Source organism: Arachis ipaensis, chromosome B7 (assembly GCF_059453495.1).
Source record: "Arachis ipaensis isolate K30076 ecotype BB chromosome B7, ASM5945349v1, whole genome shotgun sequence".
Classification (NCBI taxonomy): domain Eukaryota; kingdom Viridiplantae; phylum Streptophyta; class Magnoliopsida; order Fabales; family Fabaceae; genus Arachis; species Arachis ipaensis.
In genome coordinates this window covers 7,748,561-7,764,824 of record NC_142442.1, presented here as the reverse complement: position 1 = coordinate 7,764,824, position 16,264 = coordinate 7,748,561, and the positions used below count along the sequence as shown (strand labels likewise).

Genomic DNA, 16,264 nt, shown 5'->3' with positions numbered 1-16,264 from the left:
CCCAAACTATTATCATATTTAACAATGATATTTAACAGAAATTACACTAATCATTATAGTGAACCGAAAACCAAACTTATACTGAACCAAAACCAAAACGTACAGTGAACCGAAATTATATTAAACAAAAGTGATATTAAAAAATTTAATGCTTACACATTAACAGGTGCTTCTTTTTCTGATTCTTGTTGCACCGGTGGGTCTTGGGCTTGTTGTTCTTGTTCTTTTGCAGGGATGTTGCATTAAACAGTAAAGATTTCTATAATTATCCCAAACTATTATCATATTTAATAATGATATTTAACAGAAATTACACTAATCATTATAGTGAACCGAAAAATAAACTTATACTGAACCAAAACCCAAACTTATAGTGAACCAAAATTATATTAAACAAAAGTGATATTAAAGAATTTAATGCTTACACATTAACACGTGCTTCTTGTTCTGATTCTTGTTGCACCGTTGGTTCTTGGGCTTGTTCTTGTTCTTTTGCAGGGCTGTTGCATTAAATAGAAAACAGTTCAATAACAACCATTAAAATTAATAAAAGGAATTTTTATGTGAAACTTACTCTTCATTAGAAACTTCATACACATAGTCATAAACACAATTTCCTTTTGATTAATTAAACAAAAATTATTAACTAAATTTAAAAGAGTAACATAAATATTTTAACTTATACTTGTGCAGTTTTAGACGTCTTTCTTGGAAAGATTTTCTTTTTTCTAAAATATTTGACCGGGGTTTTCGGGATATTTTTCCTAAAAAAATAACAAATTAAAATTAGAAATCAAGATTAAAAGCAGAGGTCTAGAAAGACATTAAATTTATTTTTGGGCAATCACCGAACCGAAAATATAATATGCACTGAACCAATTTACCTGGTATTGCTTGCAGCATCTACAGAAGTTGTAGAGGTTCTTTGTGTCTGTAAAACTTGCTCACTATCAATATTTACAGTCAACACCCTAAGCAATATAAATAAATATTAGTAATTGAATCTAGAGGAATTAGAAAAGGTTGTAGCAAAAGTAAGCCAAGTAAGAAAAAGAATTCGAGAATAATAAACTGAATCTTACGTCTGAGAGAAATCATTTTTTCCCTGTGAAAAGTCAAACTGATCCGGAGCAATGTTTGTTGACTGAGCTCCATCATTTCTTTTTTTTGATCTTTTCTCCCTTATTATCTCCAATGCTCGTTTTCTTTTTTCGGCAGCATTATCTTTTTCTTGTTCAGTTATGAAAGTTCATAAAATAAGTATCAAGAAACCTAAAATGTAAGTATCAGTAAAAGAAAATATAATTCGAGAAACTTACTCCTTCTTAGGTTGGGTTGGTGTTTTTGCCACTCTTTCTGGTTGTTTTCTTCTTTTTATTATGGGTGTTTTCTTAGTTTTATTTTCTCTGTAAAACAGATAAACACATTGAATTTATACCAGAGACAAGACACTAACAATGAAGTCAACCAAACCCAAAGATAACACCGAACCAAAATAAGTTAAACTGCTAAACCGAAACCTAGAACCCCACCGAACCGAAAATAGATATATATGCAATCAACAAAAATACTTACTCGTTTTCAGATTCGTTTGTGCTCTCTAAATCTATAGGCACAGACTTTTTTTTTTGTTTGTTTTTTAACCACCTTCAATGGTTGTTTTCTTTTTTTTGTTGTGGTTTTTTTTATTTCTTCTTCTCTACAATATATAAGAACAAGTGCATAAGAACAAATTTAAGCAAATACAAATTAAATGAAATTGATATAAAAATTAAACTTACTGGGTTTCGGATTCAGACTCGGAAAGTCTTTCCTCTTCTGAAGAAGAATCCCTCCCAACATTTTTCTTTTTTATTTTCTTTTCTTTTTTTTTCCAAATTACTTGTTTTTGTTTTTTCTTTCTTTTTTTGTTTTTTGTACAGAAGTCCCTAAAACAGAAACAAGATCTCAATTAATTAATCATCAAAATAATAATTTAACAATTCGGTGAACCGAATAAAGTAATCCTACCGAACCGAAAAATATTCATATGGTGAATAGTACATGACAACTATTTATTCATCAAGAAAAATATTTCTTAATGCAGAAACATTCAAATGAACAAAACTAACAATTGCAAGTGGGACAAATAATTTAATTATAACCTAAAAGCATTTCAAAGCAAATTTTTCGGGAAATTTTAGTATAGTACTTACCAATGGTTGTGTTGTTTTGGATGAAACCCGTTCAATGATCTTTTTCCTTGTCCAATAGGCCACCCATGGTGCAGGGGAGCATCAAGTACAAATGGGCGGAGGAACTTTGTTTCATGGAAGAATATCAACATCAATACAAAAACACAACCATCAACAGACTGTTTCTTCCCCCTCTCTCTTGTTTTCAACTCCTTTTATTAAGAAGTTGAGGACATGCTTTACCCAATCTCATTCCCTAAGGTTGTCCACATGAAAGATCGGTGGCTTGTGGATTGGGGAGGCCACACTTACTGTTGTGGGGAGGAAGAAGCACTTTTGTATGAAGACAACAAAAGTCCTCTTAAATTTTTTCTAGTTCTCCTCCCCTTCTACACTCATATCCAGCACATTCCTTGTCTGCTGGATTCAACTTGTTGTAATCAACCTTTTCAAGAAAAAGATTTCCTACAATATTTTAATAGCAAAAATAAGACAAAAACGGCCAGTTTAATTATCCGGACACCAATGAACTGAAAATAAGCAGTAAGTGAAAAATGTATTACCTCCATTGGTTATGCCGAGGGCAGCTGCTACCTTCCAAGGAGTTATGTTTATTGTCCCCTATTTTGTTTTCAGACATCCTCTCTCTCTATATCAAACCGATCAAGCAATTCTATCAGCAGTGTATTAGAGACGTTCATTTCTGGTACATGTGCCAGACCACCAAATCACATTCCTTTCACAATATCTTTCTTTTCTTGACCCATTTTCCTGTACACTATTGCTATTGCCTTTGTTTGGCATCTGCAATAGTGAGTTTTCTGCAAGTTTTGAAACAGAATGTGCGGATATATTTATAATACAAAATAGATAATATTCAAATGAAAGTGGATAAATATATTTAATCTACTTACGTTATAATGTGTCTTCTCCTTCATTGTTGGCATTTTCTTGTTCTGTTTTGTTGCAATAAAAAATTTTGGTTAATATTTCATTCAATACATCAACAACCACAAGCATGTGTATGTTAAACAAGTCAATTAAAATGCCACAACCCACCGAACCGAAAATTCTTCATGCACAGAACCAAAATAAAAAAGGCTACCGAACCAAAAAATGTTCATGTGGTTAATAAATTATTATCAGCTTTCAATCAACAAAAATATTATTACAATAGTATGGCTTATCAAAGTGAAAGAGTTGTTTCTAATGTAACTTATCCTAAACAAAACTCATTCAATACATCAACAACCACAAGCATGTTTATGTTAAACAAGTCAATTAGAATGCCACAACCCAACGAACCGAAAATCCCTCATGCACAGAACCAAAATAAAAAAAGCTACTGAACCGAAAAATGTTCATGTGGTTAGTAAATGATGATCATCTTTCAATCAACAAAAATACTATTACAGTAGTATGGCTTATCAAAGTGAAGAGTTGTCTCTAATGTAAATTGTCCTAAATAAAACTCATTCAATACATCAACAACCACAAGCATGTGTATGTTAAACAAGTCAATTAGAATGCCACAACCCACCAAACCGAAAATTTCTCATGCACATAACCGAAATCAAAAAGGCTACCGAACTGAAAAATATTCATGTAGTTAATAAATGATGATCAACTTTCAATCAACAAAAATACTATTACAGGAGTATGGCTTATCAAAGTGAAAGAGTTGTCTCTAATATAAATTGTCCTAAACAAAACTCATTAAATACATCAACAAACAGAAACATGTGTATGTTAAACAAGTCAATTAGAATACCACAACCTACCAAACCGAAAATCACTCATGCACAGAACCAAAATTAAAAAGGTTACTGAACCGAAAAATATTCATGTGGTTAATAAATGATGATCAATTTTCAATTAACAAAAATACTATTACAGTAGTATGAATTATAAAAGTAAAAGAGTTGTTTCTAGTGTGAATTTTTTAAAATAAAACTCATTCAATACATCAATAACCTACCGAACCAAAAATTCTTCATACACAGAACTAAAATCACAAAGGCCACCAAACCAAAAACATTCATGTGATTAATAAATTATTATCAATTTTCAGTCAACAAAAATAATGTTCTTCAATGAAAAATAAGTAGTAAAGATAGTAATAAAGCTCTAATTAAACTATCCAAACCAATTGAGCGAGTTAGTGTATTAAACCTTATCCTCCCTCCACCAGAAACCACCACCATCAACCTCTGCTTTAAACCCATTCTAAACCCTTTCTTCTTCTTCTTCTTCTTCTTCTTCTCAATTTCAGCACCCAATAATGCAAATCTCTTTAAGCAATTCACCTTTTAAAACCCCTCAACTCTTCCCATTCCACCACCCCATTTCAAAACCCCTCGCAAACCAGGTTCCCATTCAAATTCAAAGCACACATGCCACCGTTACCAGCGCCATAAAGGGTCCCACTTCCGGTTACTTATCCGAAATCAGCAAGGCCATTGATCACGAAGAGCAATACCGGTTAGCCCGGTCGCAGGTGAACCGGAAAGGTTTGGAATTGGAGGGTTATTCAATCGAGGGTATCTCAATTGGGGGCCAAGAGACATGCGTTATTGTTCCTGAATTCAAATGTGCATTTGATATTGGGAGGTGCCCAGTTAGGGCTATTCATCAGAACTTTGTTTTCATCACTCATGCTCACCTCGATCACATTGTAAGTTGAAATTCATTTTTACCCTTTTGTGTTGCTTTGTTATGTATGAGCTACTGTTGATGAATGATTAGGGTTCTATGTCTGAGAAAAACAGCTTAACCTCTTAAGGGAAAAAAAAGAGTAACTTTTTACTGGGGATAAGATTAAAAGAAATCCCTTTTTACCTGTTTGGATAAATTTTAAAAACTAATCAGGATTTCCAAAAAATATGAGTTTTCAGCTTTGTTTAGAAAATGAAACTAGTAGCTCCTAAAAAAAATTGTCTTTCAGGTTTTTCAATTATGTGGAAGATTTTAATTATATCAACTTTTAACTGGACAATGCCATTGTTGTTTAATCAAAGTAGATTGTTCTGATTGCATGTATGATAGAAAAGGCCGAATTTGCAATGGCTAAGGCTTGTTGTGCTTGCTGGAATAAAACAATGTCGCAGTAACTTTACAGTAAAGCATTCAAAATCAATTGGAATTTTTAAAAATAGCTTTTTTTAGCTGAAATCTTACTATTTCTTATAAGTACATGGGTTTAGGCTCTCAAAGACTCAGTTTAGTTTTGCATATCATATCATGTCTTATTTGTTCTGCATGTGCTTCTGCATCCTAATTATTTTCTTGTGGATTTTTCACTTTCTCCACCTTTTGTACATTGGATGTTGAGTGTAAACTTTGTATAAGCTTACATTGATTGTGAATGATATAGGGAGGGTTGCCAATGTATATAGCCAGCCGTGGATTATATAATTTGAAGCCTGCTACTGTCTTTGTGCCTCCTTGCATCAAAGAGGATGTTGAAAAGCTGCTTGATATTCACAGGACCTTGGGCCAAGTTGAATTGAATGTTGAATTGGTTGCTTTGGATGTGGGTATGTTTCATTTTGTCTTCCTTTAATGACAGAAGTTATCCGAGGAAATGATATCGAGGTTTGATTTCAGGGGAGACGTTTGAGATCCGCAATAACCTTGTTGTCCGGCCGTTCAAGACAAATCATGTTATACCCAGCCAGGTAAGTTTATTCTATCATTTTGTTGCCCTTACAAGTTGATGTTAGCGCACTCATGCAAAAGATTTTGAAACAAACTTGGACCAAAACTAAACAGGTTTTGACTTATGGTGTAGTCTTTTGAATCTTATTATGTATTTTCCTGGTAAATCCATCCTTTTTTGTTTTGCCAGAACAATCTTCAAATTTATATTCTAATATTATTTTTGCGTGTTATACATCTCTTTTTGTATGTTTTGTTAATGATAGTGTTTTTTCGAGTTTATGTAATGTCTGTACTTTGAACTTTGCAAAATTTCTTTGGTCTCTTGGGATAAGAATGATGCTAACCTTGTATTCTTATGCAGGGTTATGTAGTCTACTCTATTAGGAAAAAGCTGAAGAAACAGTACATTCACCTGAAAGGGAAACAAATTGAGAAATTAAAGAAGTCTGGTGTTGAGGTTTGTGATGTTTGCTAAGTTGTGATTCTGATATAGAACTTCTTCGGTCTTTACTTTTAATGAACTCTCCTTTCTAGATTACAGACACCATATTAGCTCCTGAAGTAGCCTTTACCGGTGATACAACACCCGATTTTATGCTTGACCCGCATAATGCTGATGCATTGAGAGCAAAAGTTCTTATAACTGAGGTACTGTATAATCTTTTAATGAAATGCTTTGAAGAAAATGCTAGAGCATTTTCTTTCTTTGTGGTGTCTTCTGACTTCATATCCAATCTTCGTTTAGATGTCTTAAATATTCTTGTTTGATTGGTTTATTGTTTAAACTTTTTGTACAGGCAACTTTCCTCGATGAGTCCTACAGCATAGATCATGCTCGACAACATGGCCATACACATTTATTCGATGTAATGTGACATCTTTCATTATTTTATGGCTTCTTTATAGGTAGCTTGATGAAATCATGGTGCACAAGATCTACTTTTGTAGCTTGCACTTTGTCTTTTCTCAAAAAGCTTTGTGGTTTATATTCAGCTTTTACTGAATAGATTAAACGAGTATATTGCTGGTTATCCTTTGATTCCATGCCATATTCAATGTTAAGAACCTAGAACCTCTATATCTGCTCTGATAAATTCATGCTGCTTGCTCGTGTGATTAATTATTTCTCAAAATTGTGACTCGACTGAACTCAATGTGGATTAGATCTTGATTTGAAGTAAACTTGTCTTATCTTTGTAGATCATGGAAAATTCTCAGTGGATTCGAAACAAAGCCGTTGTATTGACTCATTTTTCATCAAGATATAGTATAGAGGTAATGTTCCAGTGTTCCTCTTATTGTTGTTCAGTGGACTTGCATCATGATTTGTAACTTGTTCAAGGGGCTTATCATTTTGTACCACCTCATTAAGGTTTCATTTAGGGTCCTGTTCTGAGATAGAAATGACAAAGATTGTGGGGGTTAATAGAGATGTGTCTTCTGCTTGCTTTCTTTTTCGAAAATATAGAAATTGGTTAAAAAATATCCCCTAGACATGTTTCTTATGCCTCTCAATTCTGATATAGATAAATTATTATGTTTAATTTTTGTTTTAATTTTCTGTTTTCAGGATTTTGTGAAGGAAAAAGAAAAGAAAATAGGAAGTGCAAATATTTTCTGTTTTAATTTTCTGTTTTTACTTCCTATTTTCTTTTCTTTTTCCTTCACAAAATCCTAAAAACAGAAAATAAAAGTGTAAATCTACACTATCCTAATATGCATATTATATGCATGTTTCAAAACCTAAGTGCATTTTATAAATTCAGTATATAAATAGCCTTCTATTTTTTTTTTTAAAAAAATATTTATTTAAGTGTGATCCTCAGGATATTCGTCAGGCTGCATCAAAATTGCAGTCTAAGGTATCAGCAAAAGTGGTTCCTCTGACTGAAGGTTTCAAATCAGCATATCAATGAGTACCGTGAAAATGAAGAAAACAAAGATAGTTTCATTGTCTGTGTTGTATGTTTCATAGTTTCTTGTAAAGTAGAGTTTTTTTTTTTTAATTATTTTTTAAATACAGCAGCACTGATTAGTTGTTAGTTGTTACCCTATAAATGTGTTGTAGGAACCAACAACCAAGTAATGATTCTATATATGCTAAAAAAAAGTTATTTAGCAAGGGATTAATTTATTAAACAGCGATAAATATTGAGATTTGATTTTTAGGTTGTATATACAATAATTTATTAAACAGCGATAAATTTTTAATTAAAAATTAAATTTTAGACAAATTAATCTTTGAAATAGAACTAAGGGATATTTCTTTCTAAGTATTAAAGAACGTGGGATGAGCAGGGCGAAGCGTAGTGTAAGGAAAAGGGGGTGGTGAACCCCCCCCCCCCCCCCCCCCCAAACATGAGTTTTCAAATGATTTTTTAGTTTCAAAGTTGGCCCCCTCTAGCTCACTCGAGTAAGAGCTTTCTTTTTCTATCTCTCAAGTCTTAACAACAAAATATGAACAAAAGTTATATTCTTTCCTTCTCTCACATAAATTTTATATTTATATAAGTTACTGATTTTTACTCCCTTTCCTTTTTAGCTTCCATTAGACAAAACAAGCAAGAAAGAAATATTATTTTATTTGAGTTCTGTAAAACATTTATTTCTGTCATTAAATATAATAAAATTAGTTTAAATCTAGCAAGGTACATGTAAATTTCACAATTTTTCTTTTTTTTTTTGCATGTTTTTTTTTTTTTTTTTGAAAAAGTATAGGTAAACAATGAGAATACTAAACAATGTGAACAATGGATATATTGAATATTCAATTCAATAGGTATTCAGATAATTATGTTTATTATTTTTAATTAGATGGTTATTTCTTTTGATTCGATTTACTTATGCACAGTTAACAAAGGTTGGAGGTTTAATTCACTAGGTGTGCAGATGGTTATCCTAATATTAAGGTTTATCAGTTTATGAGGTAATTTGAGAATGGAGTTTTTTTTTTATCTTATTAGGTTAATTCTAGAGCACATTATTTACATTGTTTACAAAAGTCATTGTCTACCTAACAAAATCGTTTTTTTCTTTATCGTTCTTCTATTATTGTCATTGTTGTTGCAGTTTTTTTTAATTTCTTCTCATCCTCCTTCTCTTTCTAGTATTATTACAATATTTTTTATTTTTTATTTTTTTCTTATTATTATTCTCTTTAAGAAGATAAAAGTAAGAAAAATTATAAGAGAGTGAAAAAAAAAAGGAGAAGAAGATAATGATGATGAAGAAGAAAAAGTGAAAAATTTTAAAGTTTATAAAATTTATCAAAATAATAATATTAAAACATTTTAAGCTTGACACATAAATTTTTTTAATTTTGACATTAAAATTTTTTAATGAGAATATAAAAATTTTCTTAATTAATTAAAAGTTATTAGAAACAAGAATAATATTAAAATTTCTTCCAACATATCTTCTTCTTCTATCTCTTTTTCTTCATATTTATCCTTTTTATTCATATTTTAGCTTATTTTTGTTTCTCCCAACATGTTTTTTTCATGTTTTGTTATTGTTACAAAATTTTTTCTGTATCTTCTTATGTTTTGTTTTAAAAATAAAAAATTTTATCTAAACAAATTTATTTTAAAGTTAAATTATTTATTCTTAAGTTCTAAACAATAAATTATCTTATAATGTGGCATGAAAATAAATTCAAATTTTGTGTTTATTGTGGTCAAATTTTTGTATTTTATATAATAAATTTCAGTGTCATTTTTTTATGTCTGTATTTTATATAAAAAATTTTTTATATTATTTTTCTTCTTTCTTTTATTATCATTATTTTTTATGTTCTGTTTTTTTTATTTGTTTTTTATATAAAATTTTTAAATTTACACAAAAAATAAACAAACAAATAAGATAAATAAAAACAAAAAATATATATAAGAAAAAAAATAATACTAATGATGATAATGATAACAATGATGATAATAATAATAATAAAAGAGGGAAAAAATAAAATAAATAAAAAAAGAAAAAAGAGAAAGAAATCAAAACGAAAAAAAAATTCATATATATATATATATATATATATAGGATTTAATTACATAAAAAATTTGATTATCTAAAATTACTGATTTTATTTTTACTTCCTTTGGATAGAAATAAATACTCTCCCTTTTTCATACACAATTATCCATTTCCTTCTTTTATTTATTATGTTATAATGTGCAAAAGATAAACAGCTTAATAATGACTAACAGTTTGTGCTTAAATAAATCAGTCAAAATGAAAAGATTAATTAAGGAGAAATCGCATAACCAAACCATTAGAGTTTTTAATTTATATAAATATCCTAAAAGAAGAAATATTATATGCATGTTTTGATTGGCATTTATATATAATCAAATTTATTAAATTTAAATTAGTTATTCTATATCGAATCAATAAAATTCGAAGCATTAAGTTTAAATATAAAACGAATTTAATAGTATCAATTTATTATGATATGAAATTTGAATTGAGTTACCCATAGTAAATCAAAATAACAAACTTTGATTTAAGCCTATGATTTAGACCCTTAATAAATCGAATGGAGTGAATTCAATTTATAAACTCCTAATAAATCGAATGGACTGAATTTGATTTATATATAACGTGTATTAGTAGTAAATTGAATTTACTAGATTCGAGTTAACATTTGTATCTCTATATATAAAATTCGAATTCACTTATTTCGAATTACATTTCACTAAACCCCCACCTCCCAAAATGCAGTATCCAAAAAGAGAAGTGAAGAAAGAAAACCACAAGATTCAAACTGCGAAAATGGAAGACGATCCGTCTCCATAGTGCTGATAGCATTCATGAAGAGGTTAGTGAATGAAATTTATTTTCTTTAAAAATAAATAATTATTTGTGATATTAAATCATTTAGAATTTGATTATATGCGTTATTAGAATTTTTAAACTACAAATAGTAGTTAGAGTAGTGATTTAGTAGTTTGTTAGAATTTTAAAACTACAAATGCAAGTTGGAGTGATAAATAACTGTTAATTAGAATAGTGATTAGAGGTTCTGTCAGAATCGGTAAGTTTTAAATGTTAAAAATTTAACTAAATTAGAAGTTTTGTTGGAGTTTAATTTAATTTAATTTAACTTTCAAATATTACATTAACTAGGCAGAAGAAATTTAGCAAAGATTTAATTTAATTTAATTCTTAAATGTTAGATTAACAAAGCACTAAAAGTTTATTTACAGTTTAATTTAATTTAATTTAATTTTTTAATTTACGTCTCAAATATTATATTAACTATATTCTGTTAGAATTTAATTTAGTTTAATTTAATTTAATTTAGTTTAATTTAATTTAGTTTAATTTAATTCTTAAATGTTAGATTATCTGTATTTAGATTTGTAATATCTTTTACATTAAAGTTAATTTTTATTAGAATTCTCCGCTTTAAGTTATTTTTTGTTTAGCTTGATATAATTTTCTTTAATTTGTTAGGGATGAGTATTGTAAGACTTTTGTTAGGATTTAGTGTATTTTGTCAAAAAGAGCCTGCATTACTTAATGGTCGTTGAGTGAATTATTTTGTTAATTGTTATGGTTTTTAGAGAATTTTTTTTATCGTTATGCATTCCACCGATGTATCACCAGTATGAGGAGGCAACATGGTATGCTCCTTGACGACAGGATTATACCGTATCTGCAGATGGCCGGCTTAGGCCATCTCGCGAGGCTCAACGACCACTGGTTTAGGTTGAATGAGCCGCTGGTTAGTGCATTTGTCGAGCGATGGCGTCTCGAGACGCATACCTTTCATATGTCACGATTACGCTATAGAATATTGCGTACTAGTTATACCTCCTGATCGACGGACAGTACGTCAGTGGATGTCTGACGGACTTCGAGCGTACATTGAGGGCGGCCGACCTGCATGAGTTTGGTTCGAGGAGTTATTGGATGTGTTGCCTTCGGCGGATTGCATCAACAAGTTCATGTGAAGCACACTTGGATGCAGAAGACATTCAGTGACCTTCCTCAAGGCGCAAACGAGGAGACAATTAGGAGGTACGCGAGGGCATATATCATGATGTTGTTATCGATGCAACTCTTTCGTGACAAGTTCGATAGACGTATACATATTCGGTAGCTACCGTATATAGCGAGATTAGAGGACATGAGCAGATATAGCTGGGGACCCATTGCTCTCTCGTGGTTATACTGGTGCTTGTGCCGTGTGACCAACAGGAACGTCGTTAAGTTAGTCGGTCCATTGCAACTTCTTCAGTCATAGATCTTCTGGCGGTTCTCAGGTTTCAGGCCCGATGAGTTTGACGCCACATTAAGAAGTTATCTGTCGAACTAGTCTCGGCCATATTAAACTCCGAATTATTTCTATCATATAAGATTACCGTAAAACACCTTGATGCTTTTAGATTTGTCTCTATTGCTTTCACCAGTGACTGAATAAATTGCTGTCCTATCCCTAACCGTGCTTCATCCTTTCTTTCCTTGTGAACAAAGAGCTCTGCCAATCTCCCATAAGTAGACTTCACCAAGGAACAAACTAGAAGGTTCCTGACACACTTGAGTACCGAAAATAACACATTCGGATATATTTTTAGTCATATGACCGAATCTACTACCCTTGTCCCAATGCTAAGTTCACTTATCATACTCCATCTTGTTGGACCAGTCACATATTGCCAGGTCTTTAGTCCAGAGGATGTCAAACCAATAATCAAACTCCACCTCATTCTTCGCCGTAAGCAGCGTTGACTAGAAATCTCCTTGCATCCTTTCCCTTGAATCTTAGTGCAAAATTCGCTGCAACGTGCCTAACACAGAATGCACACTAAACAGCAAGCAGAACCCATCCACCATCAGGAACCTCCAAGGTGGCCTTGATTTCATTGTGCCTATCTAATATCACGAGAATGTCGAGTTGAGGAGTCACGTGCTGTCGTAGGTAAGACAAGAAAAACGACAATGACTCCCCATTTTCACCCTCCACTAAGGTAAAAGCAATAAGAACGATATTAGAATTTCTATTCTGAGCAATCGCAACCAGCAGAGTTTTTTCATATTTGCCATACAAGTGGATCCCATCAATACTCACCAATGGCTTACAATACTTGAATGCCTCGATGTACAGTGGGAACAACAAAAAAAGTTGGTGGAAAAACGATGATGACTCGTCAACCTGGCCTCCAACTTAGGGATGTCAACGGGGCAACGCGGGGGTGGGGGATGCCTCCCTGCTCCCCATCCCCGCCCCCAGATTTACTCCTCGTTTCCGTCTCCATTCTCCGCCGTGGAGAAATATTGCTCCCCATCCCCATTTTTCATAGGGCCCATTCTTCACGGGAACTCCATTCCCTATCTCTTTGATAGTTTTGACTAATTATTATTTTCTATAGAAATAGAGATGAAAGTATCCATCGTATACAAAACAGCAAGATTTTATAAAAAGTCTAAACGACAAGATGGTGACTTCTTTCAAAATGACGCAGTGGAGGATGCCACGGTGAGCTAGAGCACTGAGAAGTAGGCGAAGTGGGGGACATGACAGCAGAGAGGAGAATGGACATGATGACATAGTTGTGGAAAAGAACACCACAAATATAGAGAATGACGCGATGAGGGTGATAGAACAATGAGGGTGACAATGCAGTGAAACGGGAGAGTGGCGAGGGGGTGGCTGCAAAAAGGTTAGATGGAGTATGGACAATGTTAGGGATCTATGAATTGAAGAAGGGTTATGCAAATGAGGATTAGAAAGTCTCTCTCTCTCTCTCTCTCTCTATATATATATATATATGTGTGTGTGTGAAATGACTAAAAAATATATATGAAAAATAAACTATTAAGAATAATTAAGTAAATTTATGAATTTTGGGATTAGCAGGGATGGGGCAGGGATCCCCGTGCATGCCTCGGGAGAATTTTGTCCCCCATCCCCATCCCCGCAGAAAAAATTCTTCACAGTCGAATCTTCATTCGGGGCAGTCTCCACAGGGATTCCCGCGTCTCGGGAAGTTTTTTCATCCCTAGTCCAACTCGCACAGGACTGGTCTTCAATACTGCAATACTACCTGACATTGTTATCCGCACACCTAGTACCCATCTTGGTAACTCATTATAGGCCTCCTCCCAATCCCCATATATCTGCGCACTGCCCTTCTGCTTAGCCAATCAAACACTCCTGTACGTAGGTTTAAACCCAAAATGTGCCTCCATCGGATTTTGCAGTATCTTGATGGACACAGTCGCATCAGCTCTGATCATAGGAAGAATGAAAGCAAATATCACATGATAATCAAGCTTTTTGTGATCACTGGAGATCGACGTGGCCAGACATGTATGAGGTCTGTTATACAAACTGACCTCCCAAATATCCTTCCGTTGTCGAAGAGTGATCCGAATCAACCATCTGCAACTATTTTCAAACTCCTTACACTTTTTGTAGTACTTGGCATGACTTCCTCTTTATTCCGAAATGGCCTACTGACTTGGAACTCAACTAGACTTGCGGTGTCCTATGAATCTCTAGCCCCGAAACTGAATTCTACATCTAGAAACCCCTGCTGTCTCATGGTATCTAAGTCTAGAGTCGAAAAGTACAGCGGGTATTGCTGAGTTTCTGAGCTTGATACTCCACCAGTCCCAACAAAAATACTCCTCCCTATATCATCGTCACTATCATCATCACTATCATCATCAATCGTGGCGGAATCAACATCATTGTCATCCCTTAGTACATCTTTCATGGCATCTGGTTCTCCAACCTCCCTAGAAATCGGGATTATAACAGGAGTATTCCTGTTATCACCTATTTCTACAATCTTATCGTGGTGTAGATTAGTTGTGAAGGACGGAGATTCCATTACAGATAGAGATGAAGACACAATATCAGGGGTTGAACTAGAGGCTGGTACCATTGGTATTGATTGGTGATTCCGATTCGATCCTCCTGAACTAGAGACCAGATCCTCAAACTTGGCCAATAGTTCATGCGTTCTCACTTCGGAAAACTGGCGACGACAATGAAATAAAACTTGCAAATTCTCATCGCTGTCTCTCACAAACGAGTCGTACTTCACCCTATCGCGACAACAAAAATCAGAATTCAATAAAATAACTTCTCTACCCGTTTCATTCTATGCAAACCCGATTTCTGTAGTATGGTATTTTGAAAATCAACAAAACTTGTAGGAGGTATGATAAAGACACTCAACGGATCCTTATCAACAAATTTTATTTTCGCTCGCATTTTTTCTTAATCGTGCCTTTGTAGTGCACTATAACTAAAAAACTATTTTTACTGGTCATTATAAATTTACCTCTATCGAACACTCCACGTTCTGATCCTATTTATATAGCATACGCTACTTAGTAAATCGAATTAAATCAATTCGATTTAATCAAATGCATGTCTATGCTAGTAAATCAAATCTATTAGATTCGGTTTATCATGATCTACCAATTCATATAAATCAAAACAACGTAAATCGAATTGTATTGTTTCGATTTATACGTTATGTGTCTCCATAATAAATCGAATCATATTGATTCGAATTATATGAATATAACGTAACTCAAATTGTATTGTTTCGATTTATATCAATACAAGATAAATTGAATTATAACAATTTGATTTATATAAAATGAAGGTAAATTAAATTAGGTTGCTTAGACTTACATAGTTTTAAGACTTTGGAGTAGTCTCTTTGCTTTTAGGATCTTCATATAAATTTAAAATTTTAATTGTTTGTTTATGTGATTTGCCCATTAATTAATGTATTTAGCAGTGGAAATTTGTCTTTTATAATTTATAATAGTTACTATTATAATATTTATAAAATTTTGACAATATTTAAAAATAAGAGTTAAAATTAGGCTCACATCTTTCTAATACTTGATGATAAAAAAATAAAAAAAATGTGATCTAACTAAAAAATATTATCATATAATAAAAAATATGAGTTTAATTTTTAAATATTACTAAAATCCTATTACCACCAATAATCAAATACTATCACTAATAATAACTAATGATAGATATTATAACATGTTAACTACTAAAATAATATCTAAAAATTTCTATTGTTGATAAAAATAATTTTTAAAACATGTATGATAAATAAGTTTTTAAATAATTTTAAAATATAATAAAAATAATTAATAAATATTATATTTTTTTGTAAATAGTAAAAAAAATTTATATTTAACAAATAAATTATCTATATTGATTCAAATTAGAGTAAAATTTGATTTCTAAAATTTTTTATTTTTCAAAAAACGTGGTTATTCACAATAACCATTTTTAAAAAATTTATTTGATATAAAATTATCAAATTTTAAAAATAAAAAAATTATTTTTCTAATAATGTTTATAAAATATTACATAAAAAAATGAACAATTTACATAATTAAATTATTTGGCCTCCAAAATTATATAATTGTAACTTTACGAA

General features: G+C 31.8%; 1 protein-coding gene across 1 annotated transcript; it reads left to right on the top strand.

Moving 5' to 3' along the window:
• The first annotated feature begins 4,307 nt into the window (after positions 1 to 4,307).
• Positions 4,308 to 7,951, top strand: CPZ (Metallo-hydrolase/oxidoreductase superfamily protein). Its single transcript, XM_016310854.3, has 8 exons — positions 4,308 to 4,848; positions 5,548 to 5,710; positions 5,781 to 5,851; positions 6,196 to 6,291; positions 6,369 to 6,482; positions 6,632 to 6,700; positions 7,035 to 7,109; positions 7,661 to 7,951. The coding sequence occupies exons 1-8, from the start codon at positions 4,456 to 4,458 to the stop codon at positions 7,748 to 7,750; spliced, it is 1,071 nt and encodes a 356-aa protein (XP_016166340.1). The 5' UTR covers positions 4,308 to 4,455; the 3' UTR covers positions 7,751 to 7,951.
• The last annotated feature ends 8,313 nt before the right edge of the window (positions 7,952 to 16,264 follow it).